At 35.8% G+C, this 27,586-nt stretch overlaps 3 protein-coding genes across 6 annotated transcripts; 1 reads left to right on the top strand and 2 right to left on the bottom strand.

Annotated features, from left to right (window-relative positions):
* Positions 1 to 2,335: 2,335 nt before the first annotated feature.
* On the top strand, positions 2,336 to 10,650 carry LOC105173754 (uncharacterized). Of its 2 annotated transcripts, XM_011095636.3 has the most exons (15): positions 2,336 to 2,712; positions 3,423 to 3,941; positions 4,109 to 4,207; positions 4,320 to 4,372; positions 5,435 to 5,492; positions 5,821 to 5,903; positions 6,233 to 6,310; positions 7,580 to 7,659; positions 7,948 to 8,126; positions 8,919 to 8,993; positions 9,301 to 9,341; positions 9,531 to 9,636; positions 9,761 to 9,843; positions 10,144 to 10,217; positions 10,389 to 10,650. In XM_011095636.3, exons 1-15 carry the CDS (start codon positions 2,485 to 2,487, stop codon positions 10,502 to 10,504), a joined length of 1,872 nt encoding a protein of 623 aa, XP_011093938.1. In that variant the 5' UTR covers positions 2,336 to 2,484; the 3' UTR covers positions 10,505 to 10,650. The 2 variants fall into 2 exon arrangements, with proteins under 2 accessions (XP_011093938.1, XP_011093939.1); XM_011095637.3 differs by lacking the exon at positions 10,144 to 10,217.
* Positions 10,651 to 11,257: 607 nt separating this feature from the next.
* LOC105173752 (YTH domain-containing protein ECT4) lies at positions 11,258 to 18,295 on the bottom strand. Of its 3 annotated transcripts, none has more exons than XM_011095631.3 (8): positions 17,764 to 18,295; positions 16,830 to 16,867; positions 16,551 to 16,725; positions 15,702 to 15,772; positions 15,106 to 15,618; positions 13,955 to 14,455; positions 13,247 to 13,459; positions 11,258 to 12,141 (listed from the first exon to the last, which is right to left on the bottom strand). In XM_011095631.3, the coding sequence occupies exons 1-8, from the start codon at positions 17,816 to 17,818 to the stop codon at positions 11,884 to 11,886; spliced, it is 1,824 nt and encodes a 607-aa protein (XP_011093933.1). In that variant the 5' UTR covers positions 17,819 to 18,295; the 3' UTR covers positions 11,258 to 11,883. The 3 variants fall into 3 exon arrangements, with proteins under 3 accessions (XP_011093933.1, XP_011093935.1, XP_011093934.1); XM_011095633.3 differs by having other exon boundaries at positions 13,955 to 14,440; XM_011095632.3 differs by having other exon boundaries at positions 13,955 to 14,452; positions 17,764 to 18,293.
* A 5,005-nt stretch (positions 18,296 to 23,300) lies between these two features.
* On the bottom strand, positions 23,301 to 26,591 carry LOC105173751 (squamosa promoter-binding-like protein 12). The gene is made up of 4 exons (XM_011095630.3): positions 25,140 to 26,591; positions 24,881 to 25,017; positions 24,549 to 24,797; positions 23,301 to 23,740 (listed from the first exon to the last, which is right to left on the bottom strand). Exons 1-4 carry the CDS (start codon positions 25,694 to 25,696, stop codon positions 23,433 to 23,435), a joined length of 1,251 nt encoding a protein of 416 aa, XP_011093932.1. The 5' UTR covers positions 25,697 to 26,591; the 3' UTR covers positions 23,301 to 23,432.
* Positions 26,592 to 27,586: the final 995 nt, after the last annotated feature.

The raw sequence follows: 27,586 nt of genomic DNA, 5'->3' as shown, positions 1-27,586 counted from the left end.
TTATAAAATCGTATAAGTTTTTATATAAGTTGTTTTTTTCGAATTTATAAGATGTTAATTTTTTTTTAAAAAAATATTGAAGTGTTTTGATAAAATAAAATTATGGAATTGTTACTATATTAATGCTCATAAAATAGGGGTTGATCCGAAAAAGTCCTATAGATTCAAAAAGAAGAAAGAACCCTAAAGAGTCTAAAGGTTTACAAGATCCAAAGCGCCCCCAAAAGATCCAATTCGTGTAAGGGCTGAGATTCCCTCGAAAAAAACTCAACATTTGTAGAGCCTCAAGAAATCCGACAGGAAGTGCCTTGAGAGAGTAAATCAGCCCACAAAGGCCCAAGTGACCCAAGTATAAGAGGGTCCAGATTCAAGAGGTTCACTCAAAAGTTTAGGGGCTTGCAGTTCCGCAGCCAAAATAAATATCTATATCACGTGGCGTCTTCGGGTAACCTAGATGGCATCCATATAGTACTTTTGAAAATATGCCCCACAGAATCAAATAAATACCAAACACCTTTGCGGGGACACGTTTTTCTTCCGGTTGGAAGTAACCCTTACCCTTAAAAGCATATACTCTAGCTGGGGAAGGTTCTCTCAACCACCTCCTAGAAAATTCAGGAAAACATGATTACCTCGAAAAGATACTCTCATGAGTCTTATCTTCAAGGATTCCAACTACCTCCAGAGATCACGAGTCTCTAACTTTTAGAAAATGACCCTCCAGCGAATTCATAGGGAATTAGTTTTATCCAACCACATTGAGATAATATTATGCCAAATCAATAGGAATCTTCCACCATATTTGTGGGGGATTCAAATTTGACTAAAGTAACAATATTATTTTCTTACTCCAAATTTTATTTCAATTCCAATCTATTAATTGTAAGCAATAAATGAGTAATTTCACTCTTAAAAAATGAGTAATTTCATTCATTTTGAACATCTTCATCTCCTAATTTTGCCATAAATCGATTTGGGCTTACTGATCAATTGGACCTGACAAGCTCTTGAGCTTCGAAAATTGATGCTTCAGAATCCTAAACAACAGAAAAAATAAGCTTTGAAAATTGATGCTCTATTAAGGTTCATTTTCATACCAAACAAGCAAAAAGTTATAAAATATGAAACCTAAAATGTTAATACTAAACCAAATCACATTTTTTCATCCCTTCACGTTATGATCACTTTTTGTCTTTTCTTTTATTTTCTTTTTTTATTCATCTCACACTATTATTTTTTTTATATATTCATAAAAATTACATGCGTATATATAATATATATAAAAAAAAAAAAACACATGTATACTTATTGCTATATGCTCTATTGTTCGTTGCTCATGCCACATGCTCTGAAAAAGTATTATTAGATTAATTAATATTGAAGAGATTATGATCAATATTTCTCTGAAGAAATAGAAATAAAATATTGATGGATATAACAGTCACATTAAATTATTTATGGAAGTGTAAAAATATTTTTTTATACATACAATGCACCATAAATATATATATATATATACGATACTCTTATACTAAAATTTTTAACTTCACTGTAAATACTTAAAATATTATTTTTTTTAACACCTATTGACAAGGCCATACACACCGTCATCTATTCAAAAAATCCTCTACTACAAAACAAAATCCGAAAAGTTTTAGCCGTGTAAATAGTAATTTTTTGGTTGGGTCCTGCTCAAATTACCACCAAAGTCATATATGTGTGTATTACATATGCTTGTGTGCGTGTAAGTTAAAAAATGATGTATTTTTTCCTGATTTTTTTCTATATATACACAAAATTACCACTTTTACAAGAATATAACCCCCCCCCCCTCCACCCAAAGCAATTTAAATTTAAACTAGGCAAAAATCAACAGAAATTGAATAGGAAAAGAATAATTTGTTCAAATGGTTATTCGTTTTCCTTCCTAGGAATAATAGAAAGAAAAACACAGAAAAAAGAGGTCCAAAATTAAAATGAGATCCCATAAAAATAGAACAAGACAAATATTATATTTTCACAGCAAAATTGGATATACTGGTATTATTCCTGATGTTCCAAAAGACCAAAAATTTATTCTCCACCATACAATCAATAAGCATTTTAGCAAAATGGAGCTGATGATGAGATAAAAGAATATATATATATATATATATGTATAACATATACTATTTATTTCTTCTATGAACTTTTCTTTATTTTTTTTCTATGATATACTAAAGTACTATATATTTTACATATTAAAATTTTGTTATTAGTCATAAAAATATTTAAGTAAGAAAATTAATTACTTTTAGAATATTTATGCACACAGCCCTAAGTATATAAAAGGAAATTGTCAAAGCCGATTTGGAATATAGCGGTGCAAGAACTCTTGAAAGAGCTCGCTGTAGGCAGAAATCTTGTGAACGCATTGATTATGTGCATACCAGTTACAGGCACATGAACAAGAATTGACAGACACTGTCTTGTTACACTGGTACCATGATTCTCCAAAGCTGTTTCTCTCAGCCCACATCAACTCCCAGAAACTGCTTCTCGATTAATAATCCATTCTTGGCGTCCCATTTGAAGAGAAGTTTCAAGAATTGTTGCTTTTGCAGTTTCGAGAAAAGGATCCTAATACTGAAGCATGATTTGCATAACGAGTATTGTTTGAAATCAATTTCGAGCAATTTCAAGATTCGGGCTCTTGAAAGTGATGCCGGTCAGGCAAGTTTTCCAAGATTTTCAGCTTTACATGCTCATTAGTTGATGCACTATGAATTCTTCAAAGGTTCGTATGGGATTCATTCAATGTAATTGTAATAGTTGGTAAACAAACACTCAAATGGTGGCGCTGAATGTGATTTCTGTTGAGGTTTTACTGATTCCATTTGGTGGTTGTGCGAATGAAAATGTGCTAGTTTGGAAATGGGATTCTCAAGTATAGGAATGAGAGAGAAGTAGTTTGGATAAATGTGGTGAATGTGTGATTGCAATGAAACTTAGAGACAAGCAAAAGAGTTGAGATGTCAATGATTAACTAGTGTGTTGAGGTTACGGAATAAATGAAATCGTTCTCTCTAATGAGAGTTATATAACTAGTTATGTTACAAATAGTTTGGAATCCGAAATAGGAATACTTGGCCTTACATGAAAGATTTGGATAGTTGTCTTGGTGTATGGGTCATTGGCTGCCAATAATCTTCGATTTTATGTCCCAAATTTGCTACAGGTGTCTCTTGAAAGAGAAATGATATTGTTGAGTTAGAAATAATGACGGCCTCATTTTATTTGTATGCATCCTCATACTGCATTTCAACATGTGGTCTGACGACAATCGACCACTGATAGTATTCAGAAGAGATGAATCATGCCCACATGTAGCATTACTTCTTTCATTTTTGTCTTACTGCTAGTTCTGATTTTAAGTCCTGCAGCTGGACGAGGCTACAGCAGAAAGGACGAAGTCAGACTATGGTGATCTTGTATGGCCTTCTCCAATTGATGAAATTCCATTTTGGAACAGAGAACTTCCATCTTGGGATATCAGCTCCGAGGGTCCTGTTGATATCCAGAAGGATTCTGATCTTATGCACATTGTTCATGTAACAGCTGAAATGGCACCCATAGCTAAGGTTGGAGGGCTTGGTGATGTTGTGACAGGTCTTGCCCGTGCATGTTTGACGCGTGGCCATAAAGTGGATGTCTTTCTACCTTTCTATGAATGTATCAACAAGCAGCATATTAAAGAGTTGGCGTTGACCAGTACATATAACTCGTTTTACGACGGAAGCTGGGTAGCTACTAATGTATATCGCGGAGTAGTTTCGGGCATACCTGTGGTATTTATTGAACCATCTAACCAGTTCTTCAAGGGACAGAGTGTGTATGGAGGTTCATACAACGAGCTGGAGGCATATTTGTTCTTTAGCCGTGCCTGTCTTGAATGGTTGCAGGTTTTTTGACCCTATACCTCTACGATCAATTTGTTAAAGAGCCTCAATTACTATGATTTTTCTTGGTTCTGCTTTTCTATCTGTTGAAGATTTCTTAAGTTGAAAATCACATTTTCTTTTTCATTCAAACAAGATTTAGATTTTTGACAGAGTCCACCGCATTGTAGGTCTCTGGAACCCAGCCTGATATCATTCATGTTCATGAATGGCAGACTGGTAGTTTGCCTTTGCTTTACTGGGACATGTATCATTATCTGTCGCTTAAGGTAAAAGATTGCACTTATAATAATTGTTTCTCTTTCTCAATATTTTTAAAGATTGTTCATTCAGGAGAGTTTTATTGCTTAGACTAGGATTCTGACATCTTATCCCTTGTAGAAACCACGAATTGTGTTGACAATCCACAACATGGAGCACTATGGAGAATGCAGGTATGCTTCCAAATTATTGCATTTTCCATGCAGTTGAAGATAGCGAATTTGGTGACAAGTTGCTTTTGCCATATTCTCCTGTGTGCTTTAGGTAGTTTCATCTAATTAAATCAACTCTTTTTGGTGATGCACTCACTGTTAACTTCCCAATCATATCACAAAAATGAGATGCAAAATACTTGTGGGATCTGATGACATGATCCTATTGCATCATATGACATAAAATAAAGTATTTTTGAGAAGAATTCTATGTTATTGTACTTTTTTGGTAACTGGTGTAGGATAATGGTGGAGGGTGTGCGAGTTACGAAACAACAATCTTTCATGTCGTCCCTTTATATCCCTGCTTGATATTGTCTTTTATCGTAGAGACACCCTTTCACCTAATGCATCTCTGTACCTGTCCATATATGCATTTAATTTTGTTGGAAATACTTTATGATCTTTTTGTAATTGTATAGTATGTTGTGATTATCCATATTATTTCTTATGCAATTACATTATTTAAATGGTATGTAACATAATTTGATCACCCTGGGCTGGATAAATCTCAAACTGCACTTGTAACGTGTTGAGAGTAGTAGAAACTTTTTCATTTAATGGTTATAGGAATTAAACCATGATTAGTGTCTGATGACTTGGTATATGTTAAGGCATAAACTGTAGTTCGAGATAGATATTTAATTGGGACTTGCTATGAAAAGAACAACCAAGAGCATAATTTTAGGAAAATAAGACAGCTTCAAGCAGTTCTTGCTATCTGGATATAGGCAAAGGAATGCTATTCGCATGAAATCACAGGTCTCGTCAGCGGAAAAACCAAGTGAGCTAGTATATCTATCTCCAGACAGAGTTCCTCATGCATTATTCTTCTGAGTCCAAATGAAATATCGAACTGGAAAGCTTATGAGCAGCCAGCCTCTAGTTCCTTTCATCTTTTTACTCAGTGGTGCAACAAGTTATTCTATTGTCAGTTGAAGTATAGCAAGTCTCTTTTGACAGTACTGCAAAAAATATTCCAACTTTTTACTTTTAACTCTATCTGATGTGTTTCTTTGGCAGGCAAGAGCAGCTTAGCAAGTGTGGTCTTGATGGGTCTATGTATGCGAATGAAGAGAAGGTTAGCATTTCATATGTGTTGCATGTAATCTATGTGGGGGATTTTATAAAATTTTGACCTACCAATACAAGTATGGGGAGAAAGAAGTCAATAGGCTATAATGTTTTAAATGGTAACTTTTTGCTGCTGACTATGCTTTGACTGTTTATTAGAAAGGAGTATAACCACAGTGTCCCAGGCCTCTATTTATGTGATTATTCTGGAGAGAACAAAAGATTAATTTCTAACTGAAAACCTATGGAAGCACCACCATTTTTATATAGCATCTTCTTTGTCAGATTCTATTGAACTCACTATGAAAATTAACCTCCCTGTTTCAAATTGGCAGGCGGTGGATGATCGAACCATTGGGCATAACCCTGAGAGATTAAGTTTACTGAAAGGAAGCATCGTCTATAGCAATGCAATAGTGTAAGTTGTACTGCATCCAAATTTTTCTAATATTATCATATTGATGCATGTAAGTATATTTCTTTCTTACTTCAGGATATACATTTAATATAGAAAATGTGGATGTGGAATGTAAACAACATATAAAAGGACCATAGTTAGTTCATAACCTGTATCCTGACTCATATTAGGTGAACTCTTAAGTTCATGCAGCCTTCCAGTCCTGAAAATTCATCTGTTGTTACTGGATAATCTGTCTGTTGATAAGCGAAAATTGCAGTTTACATGCGTATGCACATTCTACTTGGTAAGCAATTTATGGGGCTTCTCAATTTTCTTATAATCACCAGGACAGTTTCTCCAACATATCTCAAGGAAACACTTTGCTCTGGATGGCTTGCTGGCACGCTGATAAGACACCGTGACAAGTGAGCACCTCTAATTATACATTTAGTATCAGTTACATCTTCGTTCTGAATGATAGTCCTTTCAATCTTACATCATGTTAGAGTCATTCGATATGGCATAGATCTTTCATTTACATTATGTTAGCTACTTTGCTTTTAAGTTTATTCTTCAAGTGTCTATTTGTTTCATTCTGTTGTTCTTGGCTCTAGAGTTTAATTGATGTGACCAGTTTAACTCTGGAAAATTGGTGACTTATAATTGTACTAGTACCTTCCTTTGAAGTCTTATTCCTAAACACTCCAAGTGATGGGAAATTGATATTGGGCGTTAGGGTTGACCCAGGTAGGCAACTTAACAGCTGTGAGCTTTTCCTAAACTGCTAACTGTTATACCATTCAAATTCCATTGTTTCTCTATCCCAACTCTTGATTCCTCTAGCCAATTATCTTTCCAGTGGATTTAGCATTGAAAAGATTACCTCTTCATGTAGCTCAGCTTCAGTGCTCTTGCATCACCACGTCCTTTTGTTAATGCTGCTTCTATTTGAAAAACTTACACCATAATAGAAACTCTGACTTCAACATATCCAAGGAACCAAGCAAGACAGTTCCTTTTATTTGAAGGATTCTGGAATCTAATTCTTTTAGTTTTTTGCCACAACTCATTCTCAAGCTTCCTACTGATTTTGGAGGATTTATTCTCTTCTAGGTTAGTTACCTATGCAGTATGTTTTTCTTGTCATTTTTTGGTAACTAGCCTAATTTATTAAGAAATTATTTGTTACATTTTCTTCTGAAAATTTATTTTACTTATTTCATGGTTTTGATATTAACAAATTATTTTTCTTTTATTTTCCTATTATCTCAAAGCTATCAATTTAGTTCCTTCTTATTTATATATTATATTTTGTATCTTACAATCAGATTTTTATTTCACAATCTTTTCTTTTTAGTTTCTTATTATATGGACATACTTATAAAACTCTTAATGTTATTTTTAAATTTTAAGAATATTAAATATAAAAACTAATCATATGCCCCACAAGATATGTAAATAACTCATATACCTGGCACCTTTATAACACTGGTCTCAAGAAAAAAGTATGTCTCAGTGTGAAAATGATGGACTAAAAGGACTGTTTGGTTGGTTAAGGTTTCTGGATTGTCATACAATGATTAAGATGGGATGAGTCTGGTGTAGTACACATCTGGTTCCGGCTAAACAACTCTATCTTTCTTTTGCTTTAAGTTGGAAGTTTAACTTTCCTGACAAAGGGTTGATTTTGATAGGTACTTTGGGATTTTGAACGGGATAGATGCTGCGATGTGGAACCCCGCAACTGATGCATACTTGCCCGCCAAATTTGATGGTAATCACTCTTTTGTCCATAAGTTTTGTTAGCATACATTCAGTATCACCAAATATATTTGCATTAACTATTATATTACATGAGAAACACCTTACATCTATAGATACGTGGAGAAGATGATGACTGATAATTCCAATCAGATGTAGGACATATCACTCTAGCATGTAAGCACATGACATGCACGGATTAATTTTAGCATGGATTTATGTACACATATATATTTCAGTAAATGAAACTGCTAGTTTACCTACTTTTGTGGTTTATGTTACATTTTCTGTTATTTGGCAGCTAACAATGTGGAGGGGAAGAAGATATGCAAACTTTATGTCCAAAGAGGGCTTGGTTTGGCTTCAGAAGTACATTCACGGAATCCTGATACAGTGCCTCTAGTTGTGTGCATTAGCAGATTAGTTGCTCAGAAAGGTCTTCATTTGATTACTAACGCAATCAGATATGTTGAAGAACTTGTAAGTAGCCCTGCGCCCCCCCCCCTTCCCCAAGCGTCCGTATAGACCCAAACACTTAAGGCCTGCAAGTTAAATATATTTGACTTATGCAAATTCTTCTCTAATTTGTTTTGCCTGGTCCCTGCCATTTGACATACTTTTCTCAGTCCATGAGCACTTTATGTGAAGGATCATGGGCATCACTAATTGATAGGTTATGGTAGCCTAATGCATGAAACCAACATATGCTTGCTCAAAGAATTTGGAGACAATCTGAGTTTAGCTTTTTGACTGATAATTTCCTTGATTTAGGATGTTAGTATTATTTTTCACATATGTTAGCAATGTCAATAACCTTGATTTCTAGTTTTGACCAGCCAGTATGCAACTATAGCACATATGTTTGTTCGTAGCTTCTTTATAAGTATTAATCTGGTTTTCGTTGTTGTCTTTAGATTTAATACCTGTTATCTTTTACATACTCTTTGTAATTCATTGGCCCTGAATTCATGGACTGATTACTTCAAAAATATAGCACTTTACTTTTGCTGTATTTGTCACCATTTCACAGTGCACAATACATTTTCATTGCCTGGCAATAAGCTCTTGGCTATTCAGATGACGTCTCAGTAACCTTTTAACACTAAATCACAGAAATGTGTTGGGAATCTTCATTCTGTTTAATTGCTACAGTTGCTAGCTATTGCAACATGTCTTCCCCTTTTCCCTACTGTTTTTATTCTGTTCTTATATCAGAAATCATGACACTTGATGTCCACTAACTCAAGACATGTTGATTGGGGTCTGTTCTAGGGTGGACAAATGGTTATTTTGGGAAAAGCTCCAGACGGCCGGGTTGAAAGTGAATTCAGAGGTCTTGCTGAGTTGGTAATACAGATTTTAATGTTTTTCTGTTTTCTATACTAGGATCTTGTTCGGCAATATGAGCATGATGTAATAAGTTCTCCCATGAAAATGCGGTTTATGTTCTGGATCCTATCTATTGCATGTACCCTACCCCAAGGTAAAGGATTTCTTTACCTTGCTTGAACCCCGTCTCACCTATTCCTTGTTGATGCTATGCTTTTTCCTTCTTGACATGTATTCTTGTGGGGAAATAAACTTTATAATTCCTATGTGGTCTTCAATTTCATATATTGAGCATATACCAGGCTGATCTCGCTTCTTCTTGCAGCATAGCAAAGGTTCCAGCATTCGGATTCTTCTGATGTATAGGTAATTGTCCATCAAAATGCTTATTCTTCTTTCAGACAGTTTTTGGCGTGCAGGTAAACAAGTGCTTACCTATTAGGACCTGCCAGATGTTATATTAGTGGTAATTCTAGTTGTAATCTTGAATTATGACAAACATAAGAGCATTACCCAATAAAACAACAAACTTGACTTTTGGTGTGCATGATGCAGTGAGGAGTTGTCCCACATGCTCTATGCAGCTGCCGACATTGTCTTGGTCCCATCAATATATGAACCATGTGGACTTGCTCAAATGATTGGAATGCGCTATGGAGCGGTACGTGCATATGCTAGGACAAGCGATCCATTTTGCCTACGCTTTGTGTTGTTGCTCCTTTACCTAATAGCAACGTCACACAAACAAAACCAAGTAAAGTAACATGGTGTTGCACTGATATCAGGTCCCTATTGTCAGAAAGACCGGCGGTCTTGCAGACACAGTTTTCGACATGGATGATCAGTCGCAACCTGAGCTGATGAACGGGTAAACTTATCAACTTCATTAGACATGTGTTGGAATGAACAGCATCCCCTCTTGAATTAACCTCATTTACTGAGTTTGTACAATGCTTGTCGGTGAGTTTCTGCCACATGGTACATCACCAATAAAGGCATTACATGCTCTAGTACTCGAGAGATGAATGCCTGCTGTCTGAGGAGTGAATTGTTTTGTCTTCGCTTCTCCATAATCCCATAAAGCACAACTACCCTACATGTTTGTTCCTTGGGCACATTTAATTCACACTGTTCTATGATCATTCTTTTTACCATTATTGTGGCGCAGCTTTGTTTTCAAAGGAATCGATGAAGGATCTTTAAATGGGGCTCTCGATCGTGCATTTTCTTACTACCGACAAAGTCAGTCATTGTCTTGATCTCAACCATAGTTCATAGTTCCCAATGTTTTTTGTTTGTGGGTTTTTTGCTGATATTTTTCAATCATATGACAAACATTTGGTTAAGATTCATATCATATTCTTAGAAATTGTTTGAAGAGAGATGTGTAAAGATGGTCAATTGTTGGTGCAGAACCTGATGAATGGAGAGGCATAGTGAAGAAGGTAATGCAGATAGACAATAGCTGGAACAATACGGCAGGGAAGTACATTGAAGTCTACAACTCTGTTAGAGTGAGAAATCATTGACATTGTATTAGGAGATGCATACTGTGTCGGCAACTGGTCTTGTGCAGAGGGCCTATTCCGTGAATAAATCAATAAGCTCTCGAAAATGCATTTTTAAACCATGTAATTTTCCAGTTTTGAGTAGTTAATTTTGCAGAATAAGTTCATCGCTGGGTAACCTCACTGCACACCATCGCCTCCTACTCTTCAAAGCCTTAGTATATAAGCAGATTATAATAGTTGAGTTTCCATTTTCTTTTCCATCTCAACAACCTTGTACAGTTTTGTTTCCAGCTCAATCTTGGAAAGGACAAAAAACACAACGGAACTTAAACCACAATACACACAAGGAACACAACTGAAAACATTACTGAAAGAACTGCAGCATACTGCATTCAAATGATCTGTTCAGCGCCAATTAGAAGTTTGAAATAAGAAAGATGGCTGCCAAAGATGTGAGAGGTATTAGCTTGCTGAGCTAGATGTAAAAAATGTGGCACAACCCAGCCAGGAACTGAGTCCTATAAGCCCCGTACCAGAGAGCCACCATGTGCCACAGTTCGCATTTTTTACATTTCCCATTGGGAAACCCAAGCATGCTCCCAACAAAGGGCCAGACGTAAAAGAGAACGTCCGTACTTCGGATTGTTCAAACATCTCAACAATTCATGTAACATATGTAGAGATGATGGCCTTTTTAATACTACAAGAATTTGATCGGAGAGATACCCCAACGACACTGTAAATTACAGCAACACAGCTGAAAAAGGCAACTAATGCAGAAATAGGAACTCTTTTCTTTTCTTATATTCTCCTCATCATAAGTTCGCAACCCCTCCTGTTCAAGACATGAAACTGAAAAGGTACAGAAATGGTACATAGTTTATGCTTCATTCAGAATATCAGTTATTTAACAAGGAACAACTACTCATTTGTTTTCTGTAATCATGTAGCTGCATTCCTTCAATTAACTGCCACCTATTTTGAGGCTTATACAAATTGCTACTGCATGGCAACCGAAAATAATCGCCCTGCACTAAAATGAAGAAAAACTAAAGTACAACTGGTGAGCACCAGGCATGTGAGACCTGTAATCCCCTATGCCAAATACCACCTATCTTAACAAGAAATAGTTGGGCAATAAATGAAGGGGCAAAAGAAGGAGAAAAAGAAAAATAAGTGAGGAATGTCAGACTGCTGTACCTAAGAATTCCAAATAACAACCAACTACTAAGAAAAACACAGCAATTTAGATAAAAAAGAGGCAGCAGACAGAGTGCAAGCAAAGATGGTAAGCTTTAGATGAATGAAAATATCACCTCATTGATCCCAGTCAGCAACTTCCAATACAAATTCTCAACTACAAGCAGTTGCAGTCTGCTACCATCTGAACACCGGAGCTACTCCGGTTCCATCTTGGAAAGGTTCTTACCACCACCCAGACGGAGAGTTTCCGCCAGGTTATCTGACAGTTGATTTATTGATTCAGTAGCAAGTGTAGCTGCTGTATTTCCAGTTGAGCTGGCTCGCTGTTTTGCCTTCCTCTCCAACAAAGTTTTCTCCCGCTCATCATAAAAGTTGAAATCATCAAGAAGGGATGTATCAGCATCATGGTTCTTGAAAATTCTTAACATTTCTATTCCCTGTTCGAGTTTCACCTGAAATGGAGAAATAACCATTGGAAAACCACATAGAAAGGGCTCATTCTTGTAAGCTAAATCCATATAGCATTACAGAAACCAAGTATTTCATTAAAGTTAGGAAGCAAATGTGAGCAATTTGTGAAAATGGTAAAAAGTTGTTATCCAAAAAATCAAACTAAATCATATGTAATTCTTCTCACTAGAAAGTAAATTCTGACAGGGTTATTATATTAACCTCTGTGAAAGTTTGTCCATTTCTCAAGGTGAAACCGCCTTTATTTACTACAATTAAATGTCCTCCACCAATCCATAAAATAAAGTGAGAACAGTGCATTTTGAGAATGAGATTCCATATTTGCTCTTATGCACTGACATTTTAAAAAATAACAAGCTCGAACCAAATTATCCAATGAAGTTAACAAGTTTTCCTACTGCAGGTCCCAGCCATTAGCCCCCCATCCACCCATGGACCACAACCCAGTCACCAGCCTCAGTCCCTCCAATTCCTCATCTGTCACACTCAGCATTGCACCATAGCACAAAGTCTGATCCAACACTTACCTTCCTTCTAAGTTCTCAGCCCACCCTGAACCACTCTCCCTTATGTAAACTTGTACATGTATGAGTATGCAAGCGCACTGCAAAGTTTTTCTTAATTTTATTGTTTCAAATATTTATATTTTGGAAGGTCAAATATAAATGATGAAAATTAAAAATCACCATAGTGTAGTGCAATGCAGAAAGAAATCTACAAATTTCATACGTCAAAAGCTTGAGGAAAGTTTCTCCAAGTCCATATTCCCCTTATTCTAACAGTTGATAAAGTGGCTCTTAAGAATCTCACTCTTGCTGAATAGAAAGTCTATGTGAGTAGAATATAGACTTCATACTAATTAATTATTCACTCTTTGTTGACTTTAGTAATTTAATGCAATTTGGGAAGATAAAACATACTAGTTGACTTGAAACAACTGTAGGTCTAATCTAACATGTCGTCAAACTCAAAGATTATTTTGGCTATAACAAACATGAAAGTCCTGTTTCAATTTTATGGGTTACGGAGGTCCAACATAATATAACATTTTGAAGGAGAAACAAGTAATTCAGAAGATAGAAAAACCTCTTGTGAATCTCGACTGTGCGTGACAGGCTTGTTGTCATTATTCTCAAGAAGTATATGGCGGAAGCGACTGTTGGGTACATCTTTGATAATATGCCATTTCACAGGAAACTGACCACTCCACCTATCCTGCTGCCAGTAATCAGCATCATTCTCAAAGTCAACAGGCCCAACCATCTCAGCTACACCACAAAACTGTCCACTAGCATTAACCTGCAAATCATTTGCCAATTAATAATAACATAAGTCACAAAAGTCAAGCCTCGATTCATAAATGATGAAACATCTTAAAGTGTGTTGAGAAAATTATCAATTTCATCAGCCAATATCATTAACAAATACAAAAAAGAAACCAATCTTTTGCATCTCATTTACGGACGGCACATTGACACCAGAAAGACACCTGGGAAATCACCTTCCTGTGCTTCAGCAATAGGCGAAAGGGATAGAGATCTATAAATATGGTACTCACCAATGTTTCAATCTCTTAACAAGTCCTACTGCACAAAAATTCCATTGCGCTTATTCACAAACATATGCTGTTACCCAGCAAATATGTGGCTTAGTTCTTTTGAACAACCATGTTTCTAATTGAGGAGATTAGTAATCTCTCTCATGCAAGTATCATCAGTTAAGAAGTTTAAGAAACATGTGCGTCAGCTTTCTTCACTGGACCAAGGTAAATAGAAAGGAAAAACATGAACTTACTGAGAACAAGAGGAACAGCGGACAAATGCCTTCCATTTCCTTTGATTCGCGATAGGCAGCATCTAGTTTTCGGTTTCCAAGTGGTGTGCTGGCCCAAACACCGTATTTTATACTTTTGTGGATGTTATCCTCACTGAAAGACTTAATAACAAAAAATTTTGCACGTTCATAATCGGTTATGAAGTCCGGGGAGTTAAAATTATGTATATGAAACCCAGAAGTAGACTCAACATCCTTAATGCCAGCCAAAGAGCTCTCTTCAGGCAAGCTCTTGCTTTTGGGCTTTGAAGCCCTAGGTCCTCGGTTCCGATCACCTGAGATACCAAGTGCATCAGTAGAAATACTGACAGTGTCTCGATCCCTTTCACGTCTTCCACCTTTGTCAGCATAAAATCGATTACGGTTAGAACTAGGCCCAATAGCACTTTGGTAAGGACCACCATGGGAAAGATGTCTAGCATGAGAGTTTGACGGTAACCCAAAACCCTGAAATTGTGCCTGCTATTAAATATTAGCAATCAAGAACAATACAGCAGTTAATTAACAATAAAGCAAATTGGTTTAAAGACAATTCCATTAATTAACAGTTACCGTGCCCTCTTTTTCCACTAGCTACACTAGCAGCACATGTTCAAAGAAAGAAGAAAGGAAACCCAAAGAAGGCAAAGAAAAACCTGCCCTGAGAAAGTAACAGAAGGAAGTACACTACAAAAATACTATCAGAATAAATTTTCTAAGGACTAGTAACGATTGCAGGTAAGGCAATTGGCAAGCAACAGCGGTATTGAAAGGCAAGGTGCAAGACACTACAAAACAGACTGCCTATTGGCTTTTATTTAATCATCCATACTGCTAGACGATTTCCAGAATCAGGTATTAAAAGGAAACGGATGAAATACTTCTCGTGTACTATATGCACATAAGGGGAAGTCTTTAGCTCTATTGCTAACTACTCCTTAACATGATGGTCAAAACTTTTTGAAGTTTCTAGACAGATATCATTTTTGCTGCTCAAGCATTATCAACAATAATGTCAAAAATAAAGGGCAGCAAGTTGTTTTTCTTCTCTCTCTTAGTGTTTGTGGGTGGTGTGCTAAAAATGTTTCTGTTTCTGTGCATTGTGTATGTTTCATTAAATACGTGTAACAAACCTGTCCAACATTTTGCTCATAGGATCCAAGTATGCCAATAGGTTGAGGGTATACAGTTCCAGAAGTTAATGGAGACATGAACCTGCTAGTATCTAAGGAACTTGAGCGACTTGGCAACGGGTCGCTGGATCCAAAATCGCCCGGGAACTTGTAAACACCAAGGCCACTGCTTCCAGAGAGATCTCCTCCACCAAAAGATCCAAATGGTAGATAGTAACCAGATCCTGGCCCAAAAAATGCATTGTCGATAAGATTTTCTTGGCTGCTACTTCCTGATGGGACTAGTTCAGTCTGTGAAGCTGGAACTGCTGAGGTAACATGTGGTGGGCCAGGCGAAACAGCAGATGGATAGTAAGGAGGATTCACTGGCATTTGGTGTGGAGAAAACAGCTGACCATCAATCATTATTGGAGATAGAGGGCTAGCAAGTGGGGAGAACTGTCCATATGCCATCTGGGAGTCAAAGCCATAGCCCGGGGGAAAGAAGAGCGAGGAGTTATCATTGTACATTCCCTTAAACAAGATTAAACACAGCAATTATTATCTAAAAGGCTTTTATCTTGAAAAATTATGTACACAAGAATATCTAAGCTCACCGGAGGTATGACATGCAAGTTGTTCGCATTAACATAATGTTCATCCCAGTTACCACTGCCATTCTCATAACCTGGAGCAAAGCAGGGTCAAGATTAATACTCAAAGTAACAGGAAAGACTAACACAAATTTTACAAACAACACACAATTGCCTTTAGCACATAGGACCCGTCTACCTGACTTTCGCTGCCGTATTTTTAAAACCTTCAATCTCTAAATCCTGATATTATGTTAATGTCAACCAATATCCAACCAGTTTAGGAGCTACGAATGATGAATATATGCTTCCACTATGCCTTTCCCCATTTTGATTTCTTTTTTTGAGGGGGATTGATAAATGAATAGGAGACTAATTATCCCCTGGGCTAATGAAATCAAGGCTGCAGTTTGCACTTATCTACCCAGCAGTGTAAGTGGTTAGAGAAACAATCTACTGGGGAAACAATCATCTCTTCTTCAATCTTGATCACACCATAAAGAGTCATCAACATCAGTGCAACAACTATTAAAGGATCAGCTGTTAACCCAGAAATCCACAGACTGAAAATTTCAAATGCACAATAAAGTAGGTGGCTAGAAATGGTTTTGCTACTGGTTAATCACATAAAATACCATATTCCCGCCCAATCTAGTATGATTTTTCCAGATAAACAGAACTTAGAGAAAAAAAAAAAAAGAAAAGCAAGCTGTAGGCACCATATCCCAACATGAATTTTATGCATGAATGATTAATGAAAATGAAATGAAACAAACAAATAACTGATTCTACGTGTTAAGTTCTCACTGTCTAAATATCAAATATTGAATAGCTGACAAAGTTAGCCATCTGGGTTACTGTACAAAGGAGTACCTCCAAAGTAATAAGCCTGTTCTGGAGGTGTATATGAGTTGAATGGATGCATATTGGTAAGAGCTCCACTTGTTTCTGAAATTGCAGGCTGATTTTTGGTGCTTCTTGGGGCTTCTGAGATGGCATCTGGAGAAGGATTTGCAGAAGCAACCCTTTCATCTTTTGGTGAAAGTTGCTGAGAATAGATTCAAAGAGAAGTTCAAGATGGAGCACATCAGTTAAGCTAATTAAAGCATACAGATCTAAATTCTAAACCTAGGTCCTAGAGAAATGACAGACCTGTTCAGTTAAGTTGTGCAGCTCGACAGCTCCATCACCTGCATCCGCCAAGGCAATCATTTACACGAGCATGGGAAGGTGCAGGAAAAAACAAGAAAAGGGAATGGTCTCTTAAAAAGACTTTAAACCAAACTTGATGAATACATAAAGCATTATATTAGTGTTTGGTATACAGTAATATAATCCATTTCAGGAAATAAAAGATTCCTAAAAGAAAGCAAAAAACAGGTTTGCCCTGCTAATAAGGCAGGGCCAGATGCATGCACAAATAGAACACAAAAGAGGACCTGGATCAGATATATAACATAGTATACTAAAACAAGCACTTAAAATTTCTTTTTGCATCTGATTTGGAATGTATGGAATTCCTACAATGTTTTTAATTTACTTTTCACCAACTGACCATGTTTTCAGTCCTTAGAGAATTGACTAATCACTAATGTCTGCCAAAATGAGACAAGCCTGAATGGTAATTTTGATTCTTTTTCAAATATATGGAATATTCAGTTAACCTCAACTTAGACTTCTTCCTGAACCATAATTTTTCTAATTAGACAAAATTCAGCTCGAAACAAATGCAGAAAAGACCTCAATGTGGAAAAACCCTAAACACTAAAATTGAAAAGCGTGGAAGTAAGAAGCAAAAATCAGAATTTGGTGAAATAGCATGCAACTTTAATGAAAATCAAAAGCTCCTCCAAATATTGCCTGGACAATGTTATTTATATCCAGTACACCTTGTCGGTGCACACAAAAACGAAACCCCAAAAATTAAAGCATTCAACATCGCCACTCCCTTCGGCTAAAATTTTCATAATCATCAAATAATACATAATAAAAAACATCAGGAAACACAACCACGAATTTGAAATCAGGGTTAGCATACTAAAAAACTCACTGTAACTCAGTAAATTGAGCAGAGATGAGAACTCACCGGCAGATGGGACGGGGGTTAACCCATCGAGGCTCTGTTTACTCGCGTCCTCCATTCAACTGAACCGAATTAACTTAAGCCCAATCAAACCAAAAGTAGAAGAAGTAAGCCACCAAAATTCAGATCTACCCAAATTCAACACCCCAATTAAAGATCCAATTCAAAACGAATCGAATGACTTGAATCGAGTATTTCTTGCCAAAGAAGCTATCTTTCCCTCAGCTAATTGAATTCGCTGAAGGAAATTTGGGGGAAATCGAGAACTGCAGAATTCGCTTCGCGGGAGGGTTTGAAAACAAACAGACGCAAAAAGGGTTTAGAGAGCTATATATGTACACACATATGCATGCAAATACACATAGATTTATATATAGAAAATGGGTTTTCTCATTGGTTTTTGCTTAATACGTGGTGTTTTTCTCCTCCGCTTTCCCTTCTCTACTTGATGAACAAATTCGTAGATAGGCTATGTGATTTCATGACACTTTTAGGACTAGAGATGGATAATATAAGAATGAATTTAACAAACCTACCTTGTGGTAATTGTTATGGTATTTCATAATCATACAAGGAAAGTTCTCCTTCATTCACAAGTATAAATAAATCATATGGTCCGAACTTTGTTGTATTAGTCAAACTAATCATATACTAATTACTAGTCGATGCTCGTCGCCTTTTTTTTTTAACTAATAACGTAAATAAATTTTTAATAATTTACTTTGATACACTAAGCAATATAACTCAATTCAACCAACACACCAATTTCGTTGATACTTACGAACATAAATATTTTTCGTTCGTTGATACATGTTGGTTGAATTCGTAAGAATAGAATGAACATATTGTTGTGTTGGTAAGAATTTCTAAGTATGTTTTACTCATATAATTATCCTAATCCATAATAATAATTAGAGTCGAAGTCCCTCGAATTTTTGGAAAAAAGAAAATACCATTGCTTATGATCCAAGAATTTGAATTGGATATTTCAAAGTATGCTGGAAATTTAATGACATTATGTGTGTTTAGATTATATTATGTGGTCAATCAACTTAGTGAGTGTAACTTACTTAATATTTTATAAATTTAAATAGTTTTTAGAAATATTATTTATTTATTTTCATTTGAGATAATGTGTTAAAAATGTTTAATTTAATGAAACATGTGATACCAAAAAATTAACGCCAATCATTATGGCATTGTGATTAAAGTTAAACATTGCTACATTCACATGTAGATTAAATACTTGATAAGACACACGGGACTAAAGTATGTATCCTGAGCTGTGTGTTGTTTTTTACATGGTTGATTTTATTAATTTAATTTTTTTGTGACAGTAGATCGACTATAGGGACCGCAGTCTGGAAACGCAATTCTTGTGATGGGTTTATGGAGGGCTGCCCACTTTTCTATTTTATGAGGAACAAAAAATGTAGCAAGATTTATTTATGTTTGAAAGAGGTATAGCAAGATTCAAATTTTTTTGGAAAAGGTGTGTTTTAGGCTTTGGGAATAATTGTGGATTTAAGTCATAACTTTAGATAATCTGACTTCATTTGAACTTAAGGTACCTTTTGACTTCTATTCCAAGTTGAGAATATGGTTTAAAAGTGTAGGGAATTATGTTGGGCCATGCGATAATGAAGAGAATAAGAATTATCAATTTTTCTTTTGAAAATGAAATAAATAATACCAAGGCAAATTTTCGGCCTAAATTGCAATAAAGTAATGGAATAAAATGTGGCAAAAACTTAGGAAAGAATGTTGTTGGCTTATGCTTTATTTATTTGTTTATATTTTATGAATGAAAATGTCGGGTTGGAATGAAGTTCGTTGTGATAATCATTGAGACATTGTCTAATTTGATCATCATAGCTCCATCAATATTCTAATAAGTCAAACTCAATTTTCGGCCAATCAAGCCATTCAATAATACACTTTGATAAACTGACGAGATATGCGTTCTCAATGAGATTCGAACTCGTGATATTCAAGTGAAGAATTGAACGCTTAATTATCGATCGAGTCTTGCTAAAAGTTTGTATAATATATCCAACGAATCGTTCGATAAACTTAATAACCCTCGATCAAACATATACTGAATTGTGAGATTAATGTAATAACAGAATTTTACTCCTTATTAGTAGAAAAACTTTTTACAAATTAAAGTTGTTATGGGAATTACATCTTCACTCCACCTAACAAAATCAACCAACCAATCATGTGCATCACATCGGACATCATTAAAATAAAAATGTTTCACTTAATTTAATATTATCATATGCCCTATACATAACTTTTTTCCTAATGCATTACGTACATATCAACCATGTGATATCCAAACCAATCAAACAAACAAACCCTTATAACATTATCCACGTGTAAGTGCTGCCAAGGGACAAGGCTTCGATAGCAAGAAATGGGCCTGTTGGACTGATATGATTTAGATGAATGGGCCTAAGAATTTGGTAAGTTGTTATTGACGGATTTCAAGTTACGGTTAAATACACTCTGCACTCCTAAATTATGTTATTTTATTTCATTTTATACCTTTAAAGTATAAAAGGTAATAAAAACATTACTGACAAAATAATTTCGTATTGATAGGATAAAAATGCCCTTCTCACTTACCTCTATACATTTTATTTTACTTCATAAAATATGTTTTATTAAAATATCTCGCCCAAATTATTTTTAGTGATTTAAAATTTTAGTCACATTTTATTTTGAAAATAATAATCATAATTTATAATTTTTATAAATTATGGAACACAAAAAATATTTACAAGCTCAATATATGCAAATATCTTTTACAAAGTAAATAAATTATATTAAAATGTACATGTCAATATGTGTCGATACATAATGTATATAATATTATAGAAAAAGTATATATATTATATAACTTATAAATTTTTATTCAATTACATGTCCACATAATAAAAATATATCATATCATTACTTAAAAAATATAGAATATTATGTTAATTATATTATAGATTTTCATTTACAATATATATATGTTTGATGTAATATTTTAGATTGTATTGATAATTTATTTTTAAAAAAATCAATATATATATATATATATATAATAGCACAAGCAAAATATATGTAAATCTTTTACCAGTTATGTAAAAAATAGAAGAACTGTAAATTTATGGAGTTTATACAGATTTTATACTCATTATAAAAAAATCATAAATTTTAGGTAGTATTTATTTTAAATAAAAAACCTATAATAATTCAGATTATATTTAGGACAATGATTGTAATAAAGATATTTTAGGGATGTAAATAATAAGGGCATTATCGTCATAAAAAAAATAATGTATATCATGAGGGGCTATTTTATTACGTTTTATAGTTCGAAAATATAAATGCACTTTGTTCATGCTTTAGGGTGCAAAGTGTATTTAACCCTTGAAGCTATGAATTCAAATTTGGAAGAGCAATTTATTTGAATAATGTTAAATTCTTCGACTCTAATTCTAAATTATAATTGATAGATTTTAAATTATTTTAGGCGCTATTTGGATTAAAGAATTTATATTTTTTTCGAGGAAAAATCGAATGGTATGATACCAACTAAAATTGCCAACAATGTTCACATGGAAAGGAGTGTGCGAACTAAAACTAACGAAAACCATGCCCCGAATGCGATCAGCCCGAAATTACCACCTAGCTGGAGAGACCGAGCAATCTGGTTAAAGAGAGCTTGGGCATTGACATTTGACACTTCCTCCCTCCTTAGAAGATGCACCTATTTCGATTGCCCCAAGACTACCAGTAAATCGTGAGGAAGGCCGCGAACTCAGCCCTGTCCAGCTTCTTGGGAGCTCTTATAGGTTAACTTAGTGTGAAATGGACCCTTATCAACTTACTGCTTGAATCTACTTCACATCCACGGCCTCAAACTTCGCCTCGACATACTCAACGTCCCCTAAGTGCTAGGGGTAAGTAATGCATCCAGTGTGGCGTGGGGCGGCAGCTGGAGGGGAGGGAAGACCGCTTTGAATGTCGACGGCTTGGGGAACCAAGATATCTGTTGGGTGGAACTAGTAGTAGTGAGCCCAATAGAACCAAATACCCTAATCAACTATTATAGAAAACTATGGGTTATAAAACCCTTAAAAATTACTGACCAATATTATAAAAAATTATTAACAAATATTTACAGATTTCAAAATACATAAACAAATAAAAGGGAATAGAGAAATTATAAGGTTCAGAGGCCAGATCTGGTGATAGAAAGTCTACGACCATAAAGATCGACAACTTCACACACCGGTTGCAAACCCACAAACTCGTCCGCAACAAGTTGTTAGGAGCTGACATAACCCTCCAGGCCTATTTGCACAACAATGCCAAATTGAACTCCTTCAGACTTCGTGTCTCAAGTCCTCCATCCTGTTTTCCTCAGCACACCTTCTTCCATACAACCCAATGTATCTTCTTCCCTCCATCCTGGTGCTAGAAGAACGCCGCTGTCATGCTCTTGATCTTGCTAGAAAAAGCCTCCAGAATCTTGAAGCAACTAATGGCGTATGTCAAAATAGCTTGGATAATCGATTTGATCATCACCACCTTTCTCACATGGGATAAACCATAGCAGACCGATTTTGTTTCCTCAACTTACTCACCGCCAACGGAAGGCCAAGATATATTTCGTGTTTATCCACAATCAGTACCCCAAGAATCTCCACAAGGTTCTCCCCAAGATAAAGCTGCATATTTTTACTAAAAACCCCTGTGGATTTCCTCCAGTCGATCATAAGCTCGGATGCCTCCTTAAACCTCTGCAAGAATTGAGGTTATCATTGTTGAAGAGTAAATGCGTGATCCATGGACCATGCGGCTAACACACACGCCTTGGATAGCTCTTTTTCGTTCCTCCTCCAACACCAATCGTATGCCATACTGATATCTAGCTTCAGTGATATGTGGCGGTAGTGCCCTAATACTTGTGGGCTAATTAGTGGTTAAGTTCATGAGCAACGAGAACATTATAAACATTTCAAATTCACGATAACACTTTGTTTGGCTAATTGCTACATTACAAGGGATTTTAAATTCTTAAACTAGTAACCTGAGCTATATTTGGTGACATTGTAATGAATTTCAAATCCCTTTACAATCGGGTCAATTCTCCTTCCCCCAAATATTTCTTTCAAATTCAAATCCTTTCATCCATATTTACTACTAGGTTACATTTGGATTCATGAAATTGAATTTGAAGGAAGTACTTAGATAAATGATTTCAATCGACTCTATATTAGAAGAATTTAAAACTCATTATTATTTAACACAACACAGTTCAAATTTAAAGTTGAAGAATTGAAAATCATTTGAAAGTCTACAAACTAATCCAAACAAATTCTAAAGATTTGTACGGAAAATTTGAAATTCATAAGTTCAAATCCATTAATCCAAATATAGTCTTTAATATAGAGTATCATGTATGATTTCTCATACAATACCATGATCTTTCTTTTCGTTGTTTCTCTTTCCCCAAAATTTAACACTGACAACTTGGGATATAGTACAAAAATATGACAAATTTATTGATACGACGTCATTGTCTACAACAAATACAAAATAAATAAGTAAAATTCACCTGGAAACTAAATATTTAATTTTTTTTTCCCAAAAGGGGTTTTTGGATTGTTCAATCACAAATTTGTTTGACTGGAAAAAAAATCACCAGAGTCGTAAGGTGCCTTAAACAACTGATATTCTTGCAAAGTAACTGAATGCACCAAGGGTTCTTGATCTGATGGAATGTTATTTGACTGAAACAACGACAAGTGATGTGACTCCAACTGTGAGGACCTCAGTAGCGGATTATAGTTTCCGTGCGTGAGGCTCTCCATTGAATTGGATGCTACGTCGTTCAAGCTCCAAGAATTTGATGACAGAAGAGAGTGAGCACTTAGCATATTTGGAGCAATTGGAGAATTGTTGGTAGGTAAATGTAAACCTGCGAGATATCATCAAACCAAGAGGTAAATGTTAATTGGAAGCTGAGAAAATTATAGATGTATACTATATGAGAGAAATTACCAAAAACTCCTTACATAAAATGTTAATCTAAAAATTCTATCAAAGTAGTTTTTCTTTAGACCCAATATTTGATTTTGGAGAAAAAATATTATTGAATTATGCAATTTTTAAAATTGAATGAATTTAAACAAAAATATCATAAAATCAAAATTTATAAAAAAAAAAATAGAAAGCAAGGGTAACTTCGTCCGAAAACAGGGTAAAAATCAATTATCAGGTATTCTATAATGAAAACTTGGTGAAATTAATAATAATGGAAGATTTTTCTGATATAAAAATTATTTTCAGGAATTTTTAGTATTTTTCCCAAATTTAATAGTTGGGAGTGTTGGGACAATTATAGTACCACTGCCCAGCTGTTGGACTTGGGCTAATTTTCCCACTAGTTAGGGAAAATTTTTTTTATTCAAATTAAGTTTGGTCAATCAAATTAATTATAGAGTAAGTATGATAGACTTGCCATGTGATTGATTAATTTTTTTGAATTGCACAACAATCACACAATAAGTATATTACCCTTATCATATAATTAATTTAAATTCGACCGAGCTCAATTTGAATTAGAATTTCCTCCGGTTACATAATGCACCTAAACATGAAGGAACAATAGCTGTGACTCGCATTCATCCACAGTTCCTGGAGACTATGGCATAGTGTATTAGATCAAACCTCTCTTTTATTCATTCATCTCTCAAGAGAAGTAAAATCATTGGAAGCTAACTTACATTGATCAAGAACCCCATGATTTGAGCTATGGATGGAGGGCAACCTCTCCGGATCGACACGTCGATTGGCATCGGAACAATAAATATCGTTGCTGGGGAAACACAACGTCCCGTCAAATGTCCCTACCTTTGAAGGCCTAATGAGCGAATCTCCGGCCTGTCCCAACATGACACTGCTAGCACTTTCCCATGTTGAATTTGGAAGTGAGACGATGGGGAGTCCGCTCAGCACGTGCTGCACTCTCCGATCTATTCAAGCAAAGACTATAAATGGTTTCCCTAAAAGAGAAAGGAAATAAGTAGAGATTTTGAATTTTTAGAGTGGAGAAAACCATATAGTGCAGAAGAGAGTCCTGATGAGCTGAGCTGAACTGCCTCTGGCTGCATCCTACGCCGTCTAGCGTTGTGGTCAGAGAGGCGCCGTCTGCAGCTTCTCTTCTTATCATCAAACTCCGATAAGTCATGGAACCTTTAAACCATTTAACAGAGAGATCTATGTCGAAAAGTACCTCAAAGACAGCCAACTAGGATGCAACAGAAAGTCTATAGCTGAGGAAACAACCTCAAGAAGAAGCGAAGGCAAATTCTTACCTGCTGCATTGTTGGCAAAACCGGAGTTCCATCCCTGAGACGATGACCTTCGGACTTTTAGAATGGCTTTCACAGATTCTATGTCGTCTGTGGTAATCTTTAGCCGATTTCAGGTCAAGATTGCATCCTTCAACTTGGCAGCAGGGGTTCTGCATATTCTGATATGACGCCCTTGATCTTTTTATGGGTGTCAATGAAGTAGGAAGCGAAGAGGTTGAAGTTTTAGTACTGCTGGTAGGAAAACTATCTCCAAGTTCTTTCGGTCTCCCGAGCCTTAGACCGATCATCGGTTCGCCAGAGCCGGCAGAAGGGGAGGAAATAGGCTCCCTGATATTCTGCATCCTGATAACGTCATCGTACTGAGGCAACGAACCTAGTCTCCCAAAACAATCCATCGTTTCTTTAGTCGATTCCAGGGCAGACGCTGAGATGTCACCGCATAAAGGGCCGTTACTGCCTGATGAAGACATAGAAATAGAAAAGCCTACTGGTTCAGCAATCTCAACAGCCAAATTTTCCCATTCCAATCCACTGGAACTCACTGAATTCCTCTCCATCACAGAAATGAAGCACTTGCGAAATGCAACGTTTTCCGAAAATTTCCCATTAGACACCTGATATCCAATGCACAAACTCAACAGTTTTGTCTTGGAAAGGCACCAACAGAACACTTCCACAGATTTCACATCGAGAAAACGATGATCTTTTGCAACTACACAAAGGGCTTTTGATCTCACGTTAGAATTTAATAGTTACACTGGAAATTCCTGGAAATGTAGCAGCAGCTTATAGGGTAGGTGGCAAACTGGTCCGGTGTCCCCTCAAGGAAAACAGGCTAGATAGGTTGCTCCCGGGGCCTAGGAGAGTCCCACGAATTGAAGTCGACAACGACAGATACACGAAGCACATAGCTAAACAACAATGCACTGCCTCCCTTTACTATTTAAGTCTTTCACTTTCGGCTCTTAAGTCCTTCAGCAGTTCATATCCCTTTACACACTGATTGAAGATGGAATTGTTCAACCTGTCAGGCTCCCCCCATGTGGATTCCATCCCTTCCCATTTCGGCCGAGACAACATACAGTCGCCACATGCTCGGCCCCCCTCATCATACAGTGCTAAGAGTCGAGTACTCATCGTTCTTCTTTCCTAACACCACGAATACATTATCCCATCTTTTGATTGAAACTGGCCGAGAACTAGATAGCCCAACGTCATGTAAGCACAATTACATTCAATTACGTCTGCCTAAATAACAACTTTTGGCTCAACAACAAACGCACGTTTGATTCCACCTTTCGTGTAAAAGATTAAAAACAAATTGAAGCATTTATACAACACTAATTAATGCATCAATATTCACATTGAATCACAAGAAATATCAGAGTTACCACAAGCCATTTTACTACAGAAATACCAGATTTACTCTCTCTCTCTACCAATAATTGCTTTGGGTTCAGGACAAAAGTTACTATGTTCTGTTTTACAAACAATAAGTGCCACATAACAAGGTTGTTGGAGAAGCATTAAAGCAATAATTTCTGGGCAGGTTCTTGTGGCTGGGATTGGTCCATCTGCGTATTATCATTTTCCCCTGTCAACAGCTATCGAGTCCAATGAATCAAAATTTAGTTCTTAACGTTGACAGATCGAAGAAGCCGATAATTCTGCTGCAAGTGTAGGGTACTGCCCAAGTGAAGTCACTGACAAGCGTGCACCTTTTACATTATTAATACCAAACAACTTTCTACAACCCATGCCTCTACATTCAATCCCCTTCAACAAATCTTTCCCATTTCAACTCATTTCTCAGAGTTTTTCCAATCAAATGCAGTTTTAACGTTAATGAGGCGTAGTTTAGTCGGCGAAGTTGATACCCCGTAATCATGGTTGGTTCCTGGCGAAGTTGAGGTTCGTAACCACTAGTTATTTGACGGCAATGCTTCATATATAAATATTTGATAGTGATAATTTGTAGCCGTTACATGGATATGTTATCAATTATAGTTGCTTATAAAAAATATTTTTATTATTTGAATAACTATATTAATATCTCTCGTGGGTTATACTAATTACTTTAATACCCTTTTGATTTCGGGTGTCGAAAATACTCCCTATTACAAAAGTTGGTAAATATAATTTTATTCTTTGGGTTTTTGGTCATATATTTTCACCAATTCTTGGACCAAAATATACTTTCATATAGGGTGTGTTTGACATTATCATATAACTAACTCAAAGGGCCTAAGTGTAATATAATCACGAAAATTCAATTAAATTTGTTTACTAATTAAAAAAATTTCTTGAGATCTATCGTTGCGTACTAGATTCAGCAATACCATAATGGTCGAAAGAACTTCTTGACAATCCTAAGATAAAAAAGAAAGACTAATTTGCAAAATAAAAGTTAGCACTTCGATACTCAAGTTACTAACTGAATTACTGAA

The sequence above is a fragment of the Sesamum indicum genome, linkage group LG11 (assembly GCF_026168435.1).
Source record: "Sesamum indicum cultivar Baizhima isolate 11 linkage group LG11, ASM2616843v1, whole genome shotgun sequence".
Classification (NCBI taxonomy): Eukaryota; Viridiplantae; Streptophyta; class Magnoliopsida; order Lamiales; family Pedaliaceae; genus Sesamum; species Sesamum indicum.
This window is presented reverse-complemented; position numbering and strand designations above follow the sequence as displayed.

Excerpts from the sequence above, each read along its gene's own strand:
- LOC105173752 (XM_011095631.3), bottom strand. The coding sequence starts at position 17,818 with ATGGAGGACGCGAGTAAACAGAGCCTCGATGGGTTAACCCCCGTCCCA. Across the intron at positions 16,868-17,763 it reads AACCCCCGTCCCATCTGCCG|GTGATGGAGCTGTCGAGCTG; the intron begins GTGAGTTCTCAT and ends TGGCGGATGCAG. Across the intron at positions 15,619-15,701 it reads ACTTGCATGTCATACCTCCG|GGAATGTACAATGATAACTC; the intron begins GTGAGCTTAGAT and ends ATCTTGTTTAAG.
- LOC105173751 (XM_011095630.3), bottom strand. The coding sequence starts at position 25,696 with ATGGAGAGGAATTCAGTGAGTTCCAGTGGATTGGAATGGGAAAATTTG. Across the intron at positions 25,018-25,139 it reads TTTTGCCAACAATGCAGCAG|GTTCCATGACTTATCGGAGT; the intron begins GTAAGAATTTGC and ends AATGGTTTAAAG. Across the intron at positions 23,741-24,548 it reads TCATGGGGTTCTTGATCAAT|GTTTACATTTACCTACCAAC; the intron begins GTAAGTTAGCTT and ends GATATCTCGCAG.
- LOC105173754 (XM_011095636.3), top strand. The coding sequence starts at position 2,485 with ATGATTCTCCAAAGCTGTTTCTCTCAGCCCACATCAACTCCCAGAAAC. Across the intron at positions 6,311-7,579 it reads CTGATAAGACACCGTGACAA|GTACTTTGGGATTTTGAACG; the intron begins GTGAGCACCTCT and ends TGATTTTGATAG. Across the intron at positions 9,844-10,143 it reads CAACCTGAGCTGATGAACGG|CTTTGTTTTCAAAGGAATCG; the intron begins GTAAACTTATCA and ends ATTGTGGCGCAG.